Genomic DNA, 15,329 nt, shown 5'->3' with positions numbered 1-15,329 from the left:
ATACCTACTCAGTCTCTTTGTCTTCTTCCAATTCCATTCTTGCTTAATTACCCTGTTCAGCACAGCAAAGAGCTCCCAAGAGCCCATCAGGGCAAAGAGGGAATTCTGAGAAGATGAGGAGGGTAGGAAAGCTATGGAAGCTTAAAGTGTGTGTCTCTTGTACAAATAGTGTGCCTATATTATGCTCTACCGGATTTCCAGAAATACTCCCTGCCATCCTCAAACCTCTGCCTTGAGTGATGAACATATGAACAGACAACTAAAATTGGCTATAATTGGATATAACAGAACATGTTTTTCTCTGCAACTTGGAACTCTTTACACAGCCTAACAAAGAAAGTAGGCCTAGAAACAATCATTTGGAGAGAATTGATTTTTATGGCTTTTGGATCATAATAAAGAATACTATTATAAATACATGTTTAACTTTCTATAATTCTCATTGAACATTTTCTCACAAAATATTCTCATAAATCTTACTGTTTAGTTTAGATTTAGTTTGACTTTAGAAATTCTGCTTTTTATCTAGAAGTAAATGTTTGCAGAAGTAAATAGTACAATGTTTCTATTTTTGTTCACTAAGCATCCCAAATTTTAGTCTACCCACATCTTATCAAATATCACTTTCTTTCCATTCTATATTCCTTTTAGGATTTATTTTAGTAGAAGTTATCAACTGGTATAATATGTCATTATGAAAAATTTCAGGAGAAATTTCCTTTTGGTTATTTTTAGTGACTGGAAGCAAAACCTTACTGTGGTCACATTGCCAGGACCTACTCACCTGTCAAACAGCTCTCCTCCTGTGACGAGTTCTAGGACCAGACTGATTTCTGTAGGGGTTTCAAATATCTCTTTAAGTTTTATCTGGGAAAAGATATTAAAAAAATCACAACTTCTTTATTTTCAACTTTCTAGGAAATAGTTAAAATTATGGCTACAACAGCACTCTCTGTAACAGCAATATGTTGAATCATGGTTAAAAAAGCTTCCTTATTCTAGTACCAGGCAATCATTTGTCACTCTCTGGTTGTTTTTATCAGTTACCTCATTTCTTCAAAGGTCCTTTTGAGTTTTTATATTTTTCATCTTGATAGTTGAAAGATACCTGTCCTAGAAATGCTTAAATTTTGCCAAATCATCCCAATTTCTGCATTTCAACAGAATTTAAAAAAAAACAAAAAAAACAGAAGCAAACAAAACTTCCTAAACCATTTGAAAGCATCATGGTTGGTAGAGATGCAAATGCCTCTTTCTCCTAGAAAGGGACTTCAATTAGGGGTCTGAGACAGAACAGGACCAGGTTAAAGTCTGTCTGTAGGGAAAGGGAATCCCTTAACAGCTAAAAAGTTGCTGGTAGATGAAAGGATACTCAGAAAAGTAACAGTGATAGTGATTTGATTGACCATAACAGGGTTTTCATCACATTCAGATAATCTATCCAATTTTGGATATTTTCCTTCTGAGAATCTAGTGACCAGGACTGATCTATATTTGAGGAACCGGGCTTCCCTGGTGGCGCAGTGGTTGAGAGTCCGCCTGCCAATACAAGGGACACGGGTTCGTGCCCCGATCCGGGAGAATCCCACGTGCCGCGGAGCGGCTGGGCCCGTGAGCCATGGCCGCTGAGACTGCACGTCCGGAGCCTGTGCTCCACAGCGGGAAGGGCCACAGCAGTGAGAGGCCCGTGTACCGCAAAAAACAAAAGAAAACAAAAAAATATATTTGAGGAAAATTCCATATTGACTTCTCTTTGAAAGAAATAAGACGGATAATGTAAAAGTGGTGATTATATATGGTAAATGTTGTTAATTGCTTACCCAAAGCCCTTCTCCCCCTACTTTACTGCAAACAGAACCCTGATTTGTTTAGGGAAGCAAGGTACCTGGCCTTAAATTATGGATTATGTTTGGTCTAAGCCACTTATGATAACCCTACTTCCTAATTTTCCAGTCTCCATGCAGTTTAGGGTGATCTTGTGACCAGATCTTGTGGCCACAAACTGAAGAGAATTCTACTGCAGCTGGAAATTCTGGAAAAAAATCTCATCAGACTCTGCTCGTTAGCCTTTCCACTACTTTCTGTCTTGAATATAGACCTGAAGACTTGTGAACACTGTGGAGCAGCCATTTTAGGACCATGAGGGAAAAGCATGAAGGTGAAAGCCAGTGCACTGAAGATGGGCGAACCAATGGATGGAAGGTGTCTGGGTCCTGGATGGCATCACTGAGGAAATGAACGAGTGTTAACGACTGCCTGCCTTCTGATTTCTTACAACATAAGAAAAATATTTGTTTAGACCACCATATTCAAGTTTTCTGTTATTTACAGCTGAGTGCATTGTTAACTAATATACAAGTTTTAAGCACTTTGCCTTGAGCCTAAGCATTGCAGGTCATCCTTGGGAACACCATAACTTTCTCAGAGAAATGAGTGAAATATTTTACATAAGTGACTCAATTTATAGAAACAAGTTATGGCCTGGAAAATGATTTTGTTCTTTTCACTTCATTGGCTCATGAAAGCTTTTCCCCAGCCCTTCTTTCCCTCAGTGCCTTTGTCTGGACATAGCCTAGAGCAGAGCTTGGGAGGACGTTTTATTTTCGCCATTCAAGTACATTATTTATTTGAATCTTCACATTGTCTCTGAAGCAAATACTCTCTCATAGGAGAGTGAAGTGACTATGGAAAGCAATGCGTTTTCTTCACAGGCATTTTCAGCAATGGCATATTAGTAAGATAGGCCCACAAAAGGAAAAAAGCCAGTGTCTTATTAGAGTGAAAAAAACTCTCCAATTTTAGTTATCCTCTTATGCATGAAAACATCAACGGTATATATTGCTGATCTGCCCATTTTGAAACTCTTTCAAGGGGTATTATTCTTAAGATTTATTCAGTTAAAAATAATTGAAAAACGGGATCAGATAAGGACAAGAGCTAGGCTAAGGTGGCTACTTACTGGAGGTGGAAGAATCCCTTTCTCATCATCAGAATGGACAGTAAAGAACAAAAATCTCATCCTATAACATTGGAGATTATTTGAAATAACAGGCTAAAAACCACTTACAATGTTTGGATGTGAGAGGCGAAGAAGAACTCCTATCTCAGTCCTTACGATTTTTTTGTCCACCTAAAAGGCAAAATGAGAGAAAATGAAAGATACTCCCACCTTAGAAATATCTTCATTGTAGCAGAGAGTCAGAAACAGCAATAACCACCTGGTTGAATCAGGTCAATGGCAGAGGTTAATTTCTAAGTGTTGCCTTCCTCCCTTTTTTGTCCAGCTGCATGTCTTTCCTCTCTGTTTCAGACATAAAGAGAACTAGTTACAAATATGGGTCACAACTTGTCAGACCGCTTGTGTGGCCACTTTGCCATCAAAAATTATCACTATCACCACTAAGGCACAACTATTTCAACCTATTTCTCCTCCTTCTCTTCCTTTCTTTTTTGGATCCTTGACCCAAACCCATTGGAGCTGTCAATCACTTTGCCTGCCTTTTTCCCACAGAAGTGAGCACATAACCCAGCCTAGCCAATCAGAGTACTCTCTTCTCTGGCCAAAGTGACTTGAGTCAGGGATATCCACCAGATCCAAGTCATTACAATATGGGTCCTCCCCCCAAATTTTGCTCAAATAATCAAGAAAGAGGTATTCTCTTTTCCTCTGAAATTGTGAGAGCAAGAGTATAGAGTCTGCCACTACTAAGGACCATTTTTCATACCATATGGAGATCACTTCACTGAAAATGGAGCCAACACAGAAAAAACATTGCTAGAGATGAAGAATGAGTACTGCTGACCATGTAATCCACTGGATTCAGTTATGCATAAGCTAGTTTGCCCTTTGAGCTATCTTATTATGTGAGCTACTGAATCTCCTTTTCTACTTAAGTTATCTGGAGTTGCTTGATGCTATCAGTGATGTAAGCTGAAGGAAAATAAAGGGGTTTAAGGAAATGATAACTCGATATGAAAGCCTGGAGTAGAGATTTGGATAAAGCAGTTCCTCAGATCTATGTGTTTTCTGGGAGGGAAGAGGATCTACAACATTCATCATATTCTCCAAATGTCTGAGGCAGAGGAAAGCCTAAAAATCTGATCTATTTAAACAAGAGAAAATGTGTTCTATGGAACTGGGGAGTCAAGGATCTCTCTTGAATGTATATGTAATGAATGTATAGTACATAGTAAGGGTCTAATGTAGTTTTTAATGTGCTCAGCCTCATGTTAAACAATGCTGGGCATATGAAAAAAAATCAAAATATCATCTTTTTCAGAGGAAGATTAAAATCTAATTTTGGGCATAAGACTCCTCTAGAAGATCCCATAAGAAGATAGAAAAACATAAGTTGTAAACAAGTTTTGTTTTAAAAATTCCATTGTTCAGTGCAAGATCATTTTTCTGTGAGTCAAAATACAGCTATCATTCAAATAGTGGGCTAACTCTAAAAGACTTTGAAATTATTAGCGATTAAAAGTCATGCTATTGGACTTCCCAGGTGGCGCAGTAGTTAAGAATCCACCTGCCAATGCAGGGGACATGGGTTCGATCCCTGGTCCAGTAAGATCCCACAAGTCGAGTAGCAACTAAGCCCAGGTGCCACAACTACTGAGCCCGCATGCCACAACTACTGAAGCCTGCATGCCGAGAGCCTGTGCTCCGCAACAAGAGAAGCCACTGCAATGAGAAGCCCGTGCACTGCAACGAAGAGTAGTCCCTGCTCACCACATCTAGAGAAAGCCCGTGCACAGCAATGAAGACCCAACGCAGCCATAAATAAATAAATAAATAAATAAATAAATAAATAAATAAATAAATAAATAAATAAATTTATTAAAAAACCAAAAACGTCACACTATGGTTAATATAAAATGAAGAAAGACTTGTTAAAGTGCGCACAGGTGATGCTAGTGTGATATGTGGGCTGCTGATGGCCACTCAGTGATATCAGACAGCCCAACACATGGGATATTGACAGCATGGTCTGTGGGTAATGTAGTATTAGAGGAAAACGCTATAAAAGTTCTTTTATCTTGTTAAAAATCACATATTTCATGAAAATTTACTATTGAGCAAGAGTCATTCTACTTGTATCAAAAGGGAGAGCTCTGAGAAAGAGGGGCATTGCTAAAACAGGCAGATGACACTGACAGATCTCTTCCAAAGCGTTCTTGGCTCACACTCCATTTCACTTCTGTAGATGCTGTTGAGGAAAATTTGGATATAGATGATAATTTTAAAATTATTTTAAAATTTTAAAATTTTTTTCTAGCTTTGCTGAGGTATAATTGGTATACAAAAAACCACACGTAATTAATGTATACAATGTGGTGAGTTTGGACACGTGTATAGATTCATGTTACCATCACCACAATCAAGGTAATAAACATATCCATCACCTCCAAAAGTTTCCTGTGTCCCTTTGTTGTGTGTGTGTATGTGGGGTGTGTGTGTGTGGGGGTGAATAAGCACACTTAATGTGAAATCTACCCTCAACAAATTTTTAAGTGAACAATACCTTATTATTAACTCTAGGCATTATGTTGTACAGTAGATCTCTGGAACTTACTCATTCTGTATAACTGTAACGTGATACCCATTGAACAACTCTCCATCTCCTCCTCCACCTATCCCTTAGGAAGCACAATCCTACTCTCTACTTGTATGAGTCTGACTATTTTAGATGCCTCATATAAGAAGAATCATTCAGTGAATACAGATTTTTTTTAACGTTTTTATTGGAGTGTAATTGCTTTACAATGGTGGGTTAATTTCTGCTTTATAACAAAGTGAATCAGCTATACATATACATATATCCCCATATCTCTTCCCTCTTGTGTCTCCCTCCCTCCCACCCTCCCTATCTCACCCCTGTAGGTGGTCACAAAACACTGAGCTGATCTCCCTGTGCTATGCGGCTGCTTCCCACTAGCTATCTATTTTATATTTGGTAGTGTATGTATGTCCATGCCACTCTCTCACTTTGTCCCAGCTCACCCTTCCCCCTCCCCATATCCTCAAGTCCATTCTCTAGTAGGTCTGCATCTTTATTCCCATCTTGTCCCTAGGTTCTTCATGACCTTTTTTGTTTTTTTAGATTCCATATATATGTGTTAGCATACAGTATTTGTTTTTCTCTTTCTGACTTACTTCACTCTGTAGGACAGACTCTAGGTCCATCCACCTCACTACAAATAACTCAATTTCATTTCTTTTTATGGCTGAGTAATATTCCATTGTATATATGTGCCCCATCTTCTTTATCCATTCATTTGTCGATGGACACTTAGGTTGCTTCCACATCCTGGCTAGTATAAACAGAGCTGCAATGAACATTGTGATACATGACTCTTTTTGAATTATGGTTTTCTCAGGGTATATGCCCAGTAGTGGGATTGCTGGGTCATATGGTAGTTCTATTTGTAGTTTTTTAAGGAACCTCCATACTGTTCTCCATAGTGGCTGCACCAATTTACATTCCCACCAACAGTGCAAGGGGGTTCCCTTTTCTCCACATCCTCTCTGGCATTTATTGTTTGTAGATTTTTTGATAGTGGCCATTCTGACTGGTGTGAGATTATATCTCAATGTAGTTTTGATTTGCATTTCTCTAATGATTAATGATGTTGAGCATTCTTTCATGTGTTTGTTGGCAATCTGTATATTTTCTTTGGAGAACTGTCTATTTAGGTCTTCTGCACATTTTTGGATTAGTCTCTTTGTTTTTTTGATATTGAGCTGTATGAGCTGCTTGTATGTTTTGGAGATGAATCCTTTGTCAGTTGCTTCATTTGCAAATATTTTCTCCCATTCTGAGGGTTGTCTTTTGGTCTTGTTTACGGTTTCCTTTGCTGTGCAAAAGCTTTTAAGTTTCATTAGGTCCCATTTGTTTATTTTTGTTTTTATTTCCATTTCTCTAGGAGGTGGGTCAAAAAGGATCTTGCTGTGATTTACGTCATAGAGTGTTCTGCCTATGTTTTCCTCTAAGAGTTTTATAGTGTCTGGTCTTACACTTAGGTCTTTAATCCATTTTGAGTTTATTTTTGTGTATGGTGTTAGGGAGTGTTACATGTAGCTGTCCAGTTTTCCCAACACCACTTATTGAAGAGGCTGTCTTTTCTCCATTGTATATTCTTGCCTCCTTTGTCAAAGATAAGGTGACCATATATGCATGGGTTTATCTCTGAGCTTTCTATCCTATTCCATTGACCTATATTTGTTTTTGTGCCAGTACCATACTGTCTTGATTACTGTAGCTTTGTAGTACAGTCAGAAGTCAGGGAGCCTGATTCCTCCAGCTCCGCTTTTCTTCCTCAAGATTGCTTTGGCTATTCGGGGTCTTTTGTGTTTCCATACAAATTAGTGAATACAGTTTATTTTTTATCACAATCTTCTCTTCCACAGGACAATAAGGATTTACTCACTAATACAAAATAAATATATTTTTCTTTACTGCATGATGGTTAAAAAAATTTTAAGGACATGGGTGTCTCTAAATTAAGATTTGTTAATATTCAAACCTATTTTTCTCACTACACATTTAGCGTTTATGTAATATAAGGTTTTTCCCCTTGTTTTTGTATGTTTTTGATCCATATAAAATAAGTGTCAGAGAGATCCTTTAATTTTTTCATATGACATAGTAAACAAAAACTTTTTAATACAAATATGAATTTTAAGCAAATTTATTTTTTATCATGTTATGTCACACATTAAACATTGGGATGCCTTCAAAAACTAGTTCTTTGAAAGTTATCTAAATTCTGGAAATAGTCATAACATACTAGATTATTTGGACTAGCAATCTTCTAATGTAGTTATTTTTTTTAAATTCAGAATTAATTTTTCTTTAAAGGTAATTTTGAAAAGGGTAATTGTTTTCCCACTATACTCCAGATCAGTGGTTCTCAAAGTGTGATCAGAGGACCCTTCTGGGTCCCTAAGACTCACTCAGGGTATGTATGAGGTTCTCCCTTTTCCAACTGCACATCTGGGTAAGGCTAGATTTTTCCTATACTTGAAAGAAAACAACGTATTGAATGCAGAAGCAGATGAGAATCCAACTGTCTTCTATTAAGCCAGATAATAAAGAGATTTACAAAACAATGCCACTCTTCTAAGTATTTTTTTATTTTGGAAAATATAATTACTTTTCACTAAGAATGTTATTTATGTTAAAATATACTGGGTTTATTACTGTTATAGTTTTAATTAATTAATAAATACTTAAAAAATTATTTAATCTCTATTACAGCAGTCCTCAACCTTTTTGGCACCAGGGACTGGATTCGTGGAAGAAAATTTTTCCATGGATGTGGGAGTGGGGAAGTGGCAGATGGTTCAGGCGGTAATGCGAGTGATGGGGAGCAGCACGTGAAACTTGTCTCGCTCACCCACCGCTCACCTCCTGCTGTGCGGCCCCATTCCTAACAGGCCGCAGACAGGTACTGGTCTGTGGCAGTGGGGTTGGGGGCCCCTGCTCTATTATATCGAGATTCTTTCATCTCTAATATAGTAAATGTGTATAGCTATTTGGGATTCTCAGTAAGTTGGAGAGTAAAAAGGAATCCTGAAGCTCAAAAGTTTCGGAACCACTACTCCAGAAAACTTAACATTATACATTTGAAAACAGAAAATAGAAAGAAAAGAACAAAACTGTAGTGATAATTTAAATGAAAGAAAAATGTGAACGCAGTTTCCTTCCTGCTCTGAATGCTGGAGCCCAGGTTGAATGTAGGTCATGACTTAAGTGGAGCCTGAGAAGAATTGAAGAAGAAGGAAGTTAGAGAAAAATGGGGTATTAAAAACCATCAGTCCACAGAGAGTAAACTGAGTGACAAAATCTGGACTAGAAGCCAAAGTAATGACAACCAAGGAAACCAGCAGGGGATAAAGTTGAGAGGGAGAAGTGGACAAAAAAGCAGGCAGATAAATGACTGAGAAGCCAAGGACAAGACAAGGCTGAGGTCAGAAAATCCTCCCCGGAGAGATTAGCTGAGAATCATTTGTCATCTTTTTGAAACAAAGTCTAGGGGTTCCTAGGCAGCCGGACTTTGGGGGTGGTTCCTCCAAAGGTGTCATGTCTTTGAGGTCACACTGGTGTGTGTCTTGACAGCCATTTCATCTGATATCTTCTCAATATTTCTCTAGTTCCAGGAGCTATTGTTTCCTTCCTACTCCTGACTTCCCCTTCCAAATACCTGGGTAGGTCAGGATAGGGTCTGAGCACTGGCACTGCCATTCAGAATAAGTGTTGTTTTCCTAGAAAATAACTGTTAAGCAAGCCACAAGAGTCAATGGGCAGCTACCTGAACAGTCATTATTGCCACTTGAAATTAGCTTCAAGAGCTACTATAATTAGCATCTTCAGAAGCATGAACAGATGGCTTTAACAAATCAACATTACAACAATACTGAAATCCATAAAACACACCTTCACTATGTACAAAATAACTTGAAGAATGGTAGTTTTTAATTACTAATAATTTTCAGTTATAAAAATACACATTACTAACATTCTAACTTAGGTTTCCCAGAAAACTAATGTAAGGCGAGGATTAACATTCAGGTGTTTTATTTGGAATGTGCAAACCCAATGCAGTGAGAATGAGGAAAAAGGGAAGTGCAGCAAGGTAAGAGGTGACACAGTGCAGTAAGCCCACTGGCTACACTGAGCTGTAAAGACATAGCAGGTCACATGGGTAGTTGTATCCAACTGGCACACAGTACTTCCCCAGAGGAGCTATACAAGGTCACCATGCCTTGAAGAAGTTCATGGGAAGGCAGAAAGAGAGGCAATTTACCTGCCCAGGAACCTCCTCCTGTTTCCCACTGGTGAATTTTGGCCCTGTGGTGTTAAGTTTTTCATACCTCTGGGTTGCATATGTAGTCTTTTTGGCAGTCACTTGTAATGCCATATCGCTCCTCATCAGATATCATATCTCATTCAAATCTAGAAGTGGTGGAAGAGCCAGAAACTTAAGGGGTGTGTCTGGGTTGGCCTAGTTGCATGAATTGGCCAGCAGGCAATCCAGCCCTCCCTGGTCTGGAAGACAGGCAGGTGGAAGGAATCTAAGAAGGCCCATAAGAGTTCTGTCCAATCACGGTTCACTCTTGAGTTTTTAACTGTCACAGGAAAACCAGATCAACAGCAGTGGGACCACAGTTCTGCTTTTCTAATTTACTGTATTTTACTGCCCATCAGAAAGAGCTTTGTCTCCCACTTACATTCCTTGTGCCATTGTTCTAGTTGCCAATATGAAATGGATAATCATAAAGTGGCTTGGACACATGGGCTTTTTCTGTAAAGCCTTATTTTAGCTCCCCTATTTGAAATGCCCTAAATATTCAAAGAAATACATCCTTTCATCCTCATAAAATCATTTAAGAAAAAAACTAAATAATTTAATAAGAGTGATTATACAGATTTGTACAGTTTTAAACCTCCACGGAAATCAAGATTCCTTAATACTGAAAGAAATCCCAACTTTGCTGTCTGCGTCCATGAGGGGAGAAAGAGAAATGGATAAGAGGTATAATTTTAGAGTAACATCAGAGAAAAAAGCTCACCATTGGAATAAAGTTGATCAAATGTGGGCCCTTCATTGAGATACACAGCAAATATACTCCTGTGCTGGGGCTGGAAAGGTTGAGGGAAGAAAATCAGGAAGAATTGAAAATATGTGAAGAAGAAAGTAATGAGGAATTAAGGGGGAAGAAAAAGGAAAACCAGTTTCTGCATGTGAGAATGATGGATAGAGACAGAGGTGGTGAATGAATTGGAAAAAAGGAGAGGGACTATAGCACCGGATTTCTGGTGGTCTTGATCCTCTTGGCTATCTCAGATGTGGTCTAGATCCGGACTCTGAAACTTCAAATACTCTTGGCAAGTTGGGGTGACCTAAACGAGTAGAGACTACTGCTGTACTTCTAGGATTTAGACAAGTAAAGCAGCATTTCCACATAAAATGCTCAGCTTCATCTCATTTTCTTTGCAGGGGGACTCCCTGGTGGTCTAGTGGTTAAGACTCCATGCTTCCACTGCAGGGGGCACGGGTTCGATCCATGTTTGGGGAAGCTCTGCATGCCTTGAGGTGTGGTAAAAAGAAAAAAAAAAGAATTCATTTTCTTTGCAGAGATTGAGACCATAAGTCTTATTTTGTCTCTCTGCTATTTCTCTGGCTTCTTAGGCTCATTTTTGGTTTTAACAATGACCAGAGAACATGATGTGAAGTACAGAACTGTGCTCCTCAAATCCTTTGTGGAAAGAGGCAAAATGTAAATTATTAATGGGTAAATAAGCAGACAAATACCTTTAAATTTTCACAATTCTTTTCTGCATAGCTTCTGCTGAATTTAGCATCCTGTTTTCTGACATATCAACAAGTACATGCTGGCACTAACATGCTTGGTGAAAAGACTTGACAACTGGAGCTTTGTTAAATTCAAGAATGACAGTTTTAGCCTACAAGGATTTGAAAGCTAGGAACTGCTATTTGAAAATGCAAAAATCAAATGTGGGACACTGAGAAAATACTGAGGTTTTCCTACCTGAGGCTAATATCTCCAACTACAGAATTTTAGCCAAGTCTGATTATTCCTTTATCTTCTTGACCTAACAGAAACCTGGGCATCTCATGACTACCTTACTTTCTTTAGGGTCTTCCCAAGTGGTGACTTGTTTTCATGCCAGTAGGAAAGGTACCATAGGGCCTGGAAGGAGGACAGGGTGTCCTTTTTGCTACTCATTGCTATGTCTAAACCATTTCTCCTCCCTTATGCCTCCAACAAAGAGGCCAGTTTAGCCAGAGGAAAGTGACAGAGGAGGAAAACAGTAGATGATGACAGAGTCTCCTAATGACCAGAAGCCAGGTTGAACATGGTAAGGACTTGATATTTTTGCATCAGAGAGGTCAGACACATTTGGAAGATTTTGAGAGAGGAATGACATGACCTCAGTTAATTTTTAAAGGGATACTCTCACTCCTGGGAATTCCCTGGCAGTCCAATGGTTAGGACTCTGCGCTCTCACTGCTGAGGGCCCAGATTCAATCCCTGGTTGGGGAACTAAGATCCCACAGGCCAAGCAGTGCAACCGAAAAAAAAAAAAAAAAAAGGATACTCTGACTCTTGTGGGGATGAGGATGTGAGGATGATTGGAAGAGTTAAATCAGAGAGACTCAATAAGAAGTTATGGCAGTTATCCAGGTGAGAGTTGATGGTGACTTAGACCCAGGTGCTAGTGATGAAGGAGGTGAGTGAGAAGTAGATGAACATTTTTTTAAGGAAGAACCAACAGTATTTGAAGATGGACTGGTTATGGGGTATAAGAGAAAGAGAAATGCAAAGGTTGACTGCTTGTTTTTCCACCTGAGAAATGGGTAGAATAATATTGCCATTTACTGAGACGGTGAATAAATAGGTTTAGAAAGATGCTAATAATATCGTGTCCCTGTCCATTGTACTGAACTCACCTACCATTCATCCCCTTTTACTACAGCTCACTGATCATCGAATTGATCTTTCCAGAAGTCAAGATCATTTCCACTTCTGAGCCTTTCCACTTTGTACTTGATAGTTTTTTGTCTTGAATGTTCTTCTCCCAGGTATTTCCATGTGACTTTGGACTCAGTGGAGAGAAGAACGGTAGGGGTAGCTACACAGAGGAGGTGACGGTTCAGTGGTGGAGGCAGTGATGAGCAATAGACATGGTGGGGTGGGACCGACAGAAAAAGTAAACTGTAGAGAAACCAGTATTCTATTTTACATTTAACAAGACTAGTATAATGCCAATCTGGTTCTGACCAGTATGAGAAGACAGACTAATAAGCATTTCACTCAGATAAGCTTGGCTTTGAAAATTGTGAAACAGTATTCTTTGGTAGTTCCGTAATAGCCACTTCCTACTCTCTGCAGACTCTAAAACATTTGGGAGGCAAAAAGGGGAAAAGTAGAGCTTTCCAATGGAGGAGGATCCCAAGGATTGGAATCGAATTTAAGAAGACAAAAATGGCTCTCAGAAGCTCAACCCAGAAAGAAAAACACTTGTCTTTCAGAACCTGAAACCTCTGTAAATCAGGTAGGTTCAGAAGACAGCAGCTCTTCCAAAGGAGGTAACCTCTCCTCCTTCATTCTTAGAGTCTAAAGTATAAGACTTCCTGCTCACAGATGCTAGAAATTCTTTCACGGGGAACAGTCTTTTACTTTACAGTGAATGAAGGAGGCTTAAAATATTCCTGGGAGAGATAACAAGCTGAACAAAGTTTATACAAAAGATCTGGCTGATGCCAGACTTTCTCTAGAAACAGGTTTGGCTTAACAGAGGGAGAGAAAAAAGGGAAGAGAACATGATATATAAAGTATAAAGGACATTATATTTTATACACCTCTCTCTCCTATTTCTTTCATCTCTGTATCTCTCCCTGGCATTAAGAATATATGGGGGTAACCCTCATTTAATACCTCTTATCTTGAAAACGATCTCACCCCTCAGTCCCTCACCCCTCTTCCTGCTTCCAAAGCGTAGCTCTGCTCCCCTTAGCAGAAAACCTCTCCAGAGCTGCCTCTGCATTTTCTCCACTTCCTCCTCCCTTTCCTCATATATTTGTCAGTGAAATTCAATCTGGCATCATCCCAAGAACTCCTCCCAAACTGCTTTTATAGAAGAAATCAGTGGTCTCCTTGGAGGAGACTAACTACTTTTCTGACCTTATCTTACTCTGTCAGCAGCATTCAATATATTTGATCACTCCCTTCTTCACATGAAATTGATTATACCATGTCACCATTTTGGTCTGACTTATTTTAAAGGCTGCAGAAGTATTTTAATACTTCCTAACTAGTCTCCCTGCTTTGATTCTTAGTCTTTGCAATCATTCCCTCTGCATACAGCAGACAGAGTGATGTCTTTAAAATGTAAATCAGATCCTGTCACTCTCCAACTTAAATGTTGGCATCCCATTGTTCTAAGACTAAATGCAAACTCTTTACCAAGGCCTTAAAACTCAGGATGGGTTGGCCTCACCCTTTTGAGCTAATGTCATTTTTCTCTCTCTATACAGGCCACTCAACTCCCAGACCAGGCTCCAAGGCCTTCACACTTGCCACGCCCTCTTCCACTAGACCTTCTCACTTCACTCAGAAAACAAATGAGAGGCCTTCCCAGGTCACTGCATCAAAGGTAGCTACACACACATACACAGATACACATACCATAATCATCACTCTAATCCCTTTATAAAATTTACACAAATCTATGTTACCATTTAGTTACAAATTAATTATTTGTTTCTTCCACCAGAACATAAGCTCTATGATAGCAAGGGCTTGTCCATTTTTTACACATTAGTACCGCCAGCATTATTTACCAACATCTGGTAATATAATTTTCTTTTTTTTTTTTTGCAGTACGCAGGCCTCTCACTGCTGTGGCCTCTCCCCCGTTGCGGAGCACAGGCTCCGGACGCCCAGGCCCAGCGGCCATGGCTCACGGGCCCAGCCGCTCCGCGGCATGTGGGATCCTCCCGGACTGGGGCACGAACCCGTGTCCCCCGCATCAGCAGGCGGACCCTCAACCACTGCGCCACCAGGGAAGCCCTGGTAATATAAATTTATTGAATAAATAAATGAGGGGTGGTCCTAGTGTTTGAATACAAAAGGTTGGGGGCTCAAAGGAAAAAATCCCTGGTTTAACAGCTCTGGTTAGATGAGATTAGATTTGGTTAGTCACTTCTCCTGCCATTCAAATCCGTATGACATTTTTGTCATGTTATCAACACCAATGGAGTGGAGAATGCCTGTCTCACAGGCAGAGCTAAGTACCCAGATCTTCTAGAGCCTACACAGATAATAGCTTGTGTTTTCTAAATTGTGAGCCACAAAGGGTCACTATACCACTTATTCAAGATTGCACTCTCCCATGGGTAAATGGGGAATGTTCCAAGAAATATAATTAACAAAAGCTCTGGTGAAGTTACTGACTTTCTAAATCTACTGCAGCAGGTACTGATATTCCTCACAGGATACAGAGCTTTCACAGCTTCTTCTTCAACCAGCACACCTTGCCTTTAATTTGTATGATACATGCTGTGTATCAAACATAACCACAGAAGAGATTAAATGAGAGTGAAATGATGAAAATTAGAAAAGAGAAGAGTGAGAACTGGAGTATACTATGCATTCCCAAAGAAGGAGAAGTGAGATCCTTAGTAAGCAGAGAATTCTAGGGATGCAACTGTGAATTTTCTGTTTTGTCTTTGTGCCAGTCAAGGGACAGTTCAAAAGAAAAGCTTTGCTGGGTTCCTATTCACATATTCCCCAATGAGGT

The 15,329-nt window shown here is 39.3% G+C and overlaps 1 protein-coding gene across 1 annotated transcript in view; it reads right to left on the bottom strand.

Moving 5' to 3' along the window:
• Nucleotides 1-15,329, bottom strand: part of CAMK4 (calcium/calmodulin dependent protein kinase IV) — a gene marked incomplete at its 3' end in the record, with an annotated part of 225,076 nt that overhangs the window by 86,657 nt on the left and 123,090 nt on the right. Inside the window, exons 3-4 of the mRNA XM_081231304.1 lie at nt 3,068-3,130; nt 785-867 (exon numbers count right to left, since the gene is read on the bottom strand). Of these exons, the coding sequence (XP_081087430.1) occupies nt 785-867; nt 3,068-3,130 (146 nt within the window). The remainder of the gene's footprint in view (nt 1-784; nt 868-3,067; nt 3,131-15,329) is intronic.

Source organism: Mesoplodon bidens (assembly GCF_964165515.1).
Source record: "Mesoplodon bidens genome assembly, chromosome: 4".
NCBI lineage: Eukaryota > Metazoa > Chordata > Mammalia > Artiodactyla > Ziphiidae > Mesoplodon > Mesoplodon bidens.
The sequence above is the reverse complement of the archived record's forward strand: the minus strand, read 5'-3'. Positions and strand labels throughout refer to the sequence as shown.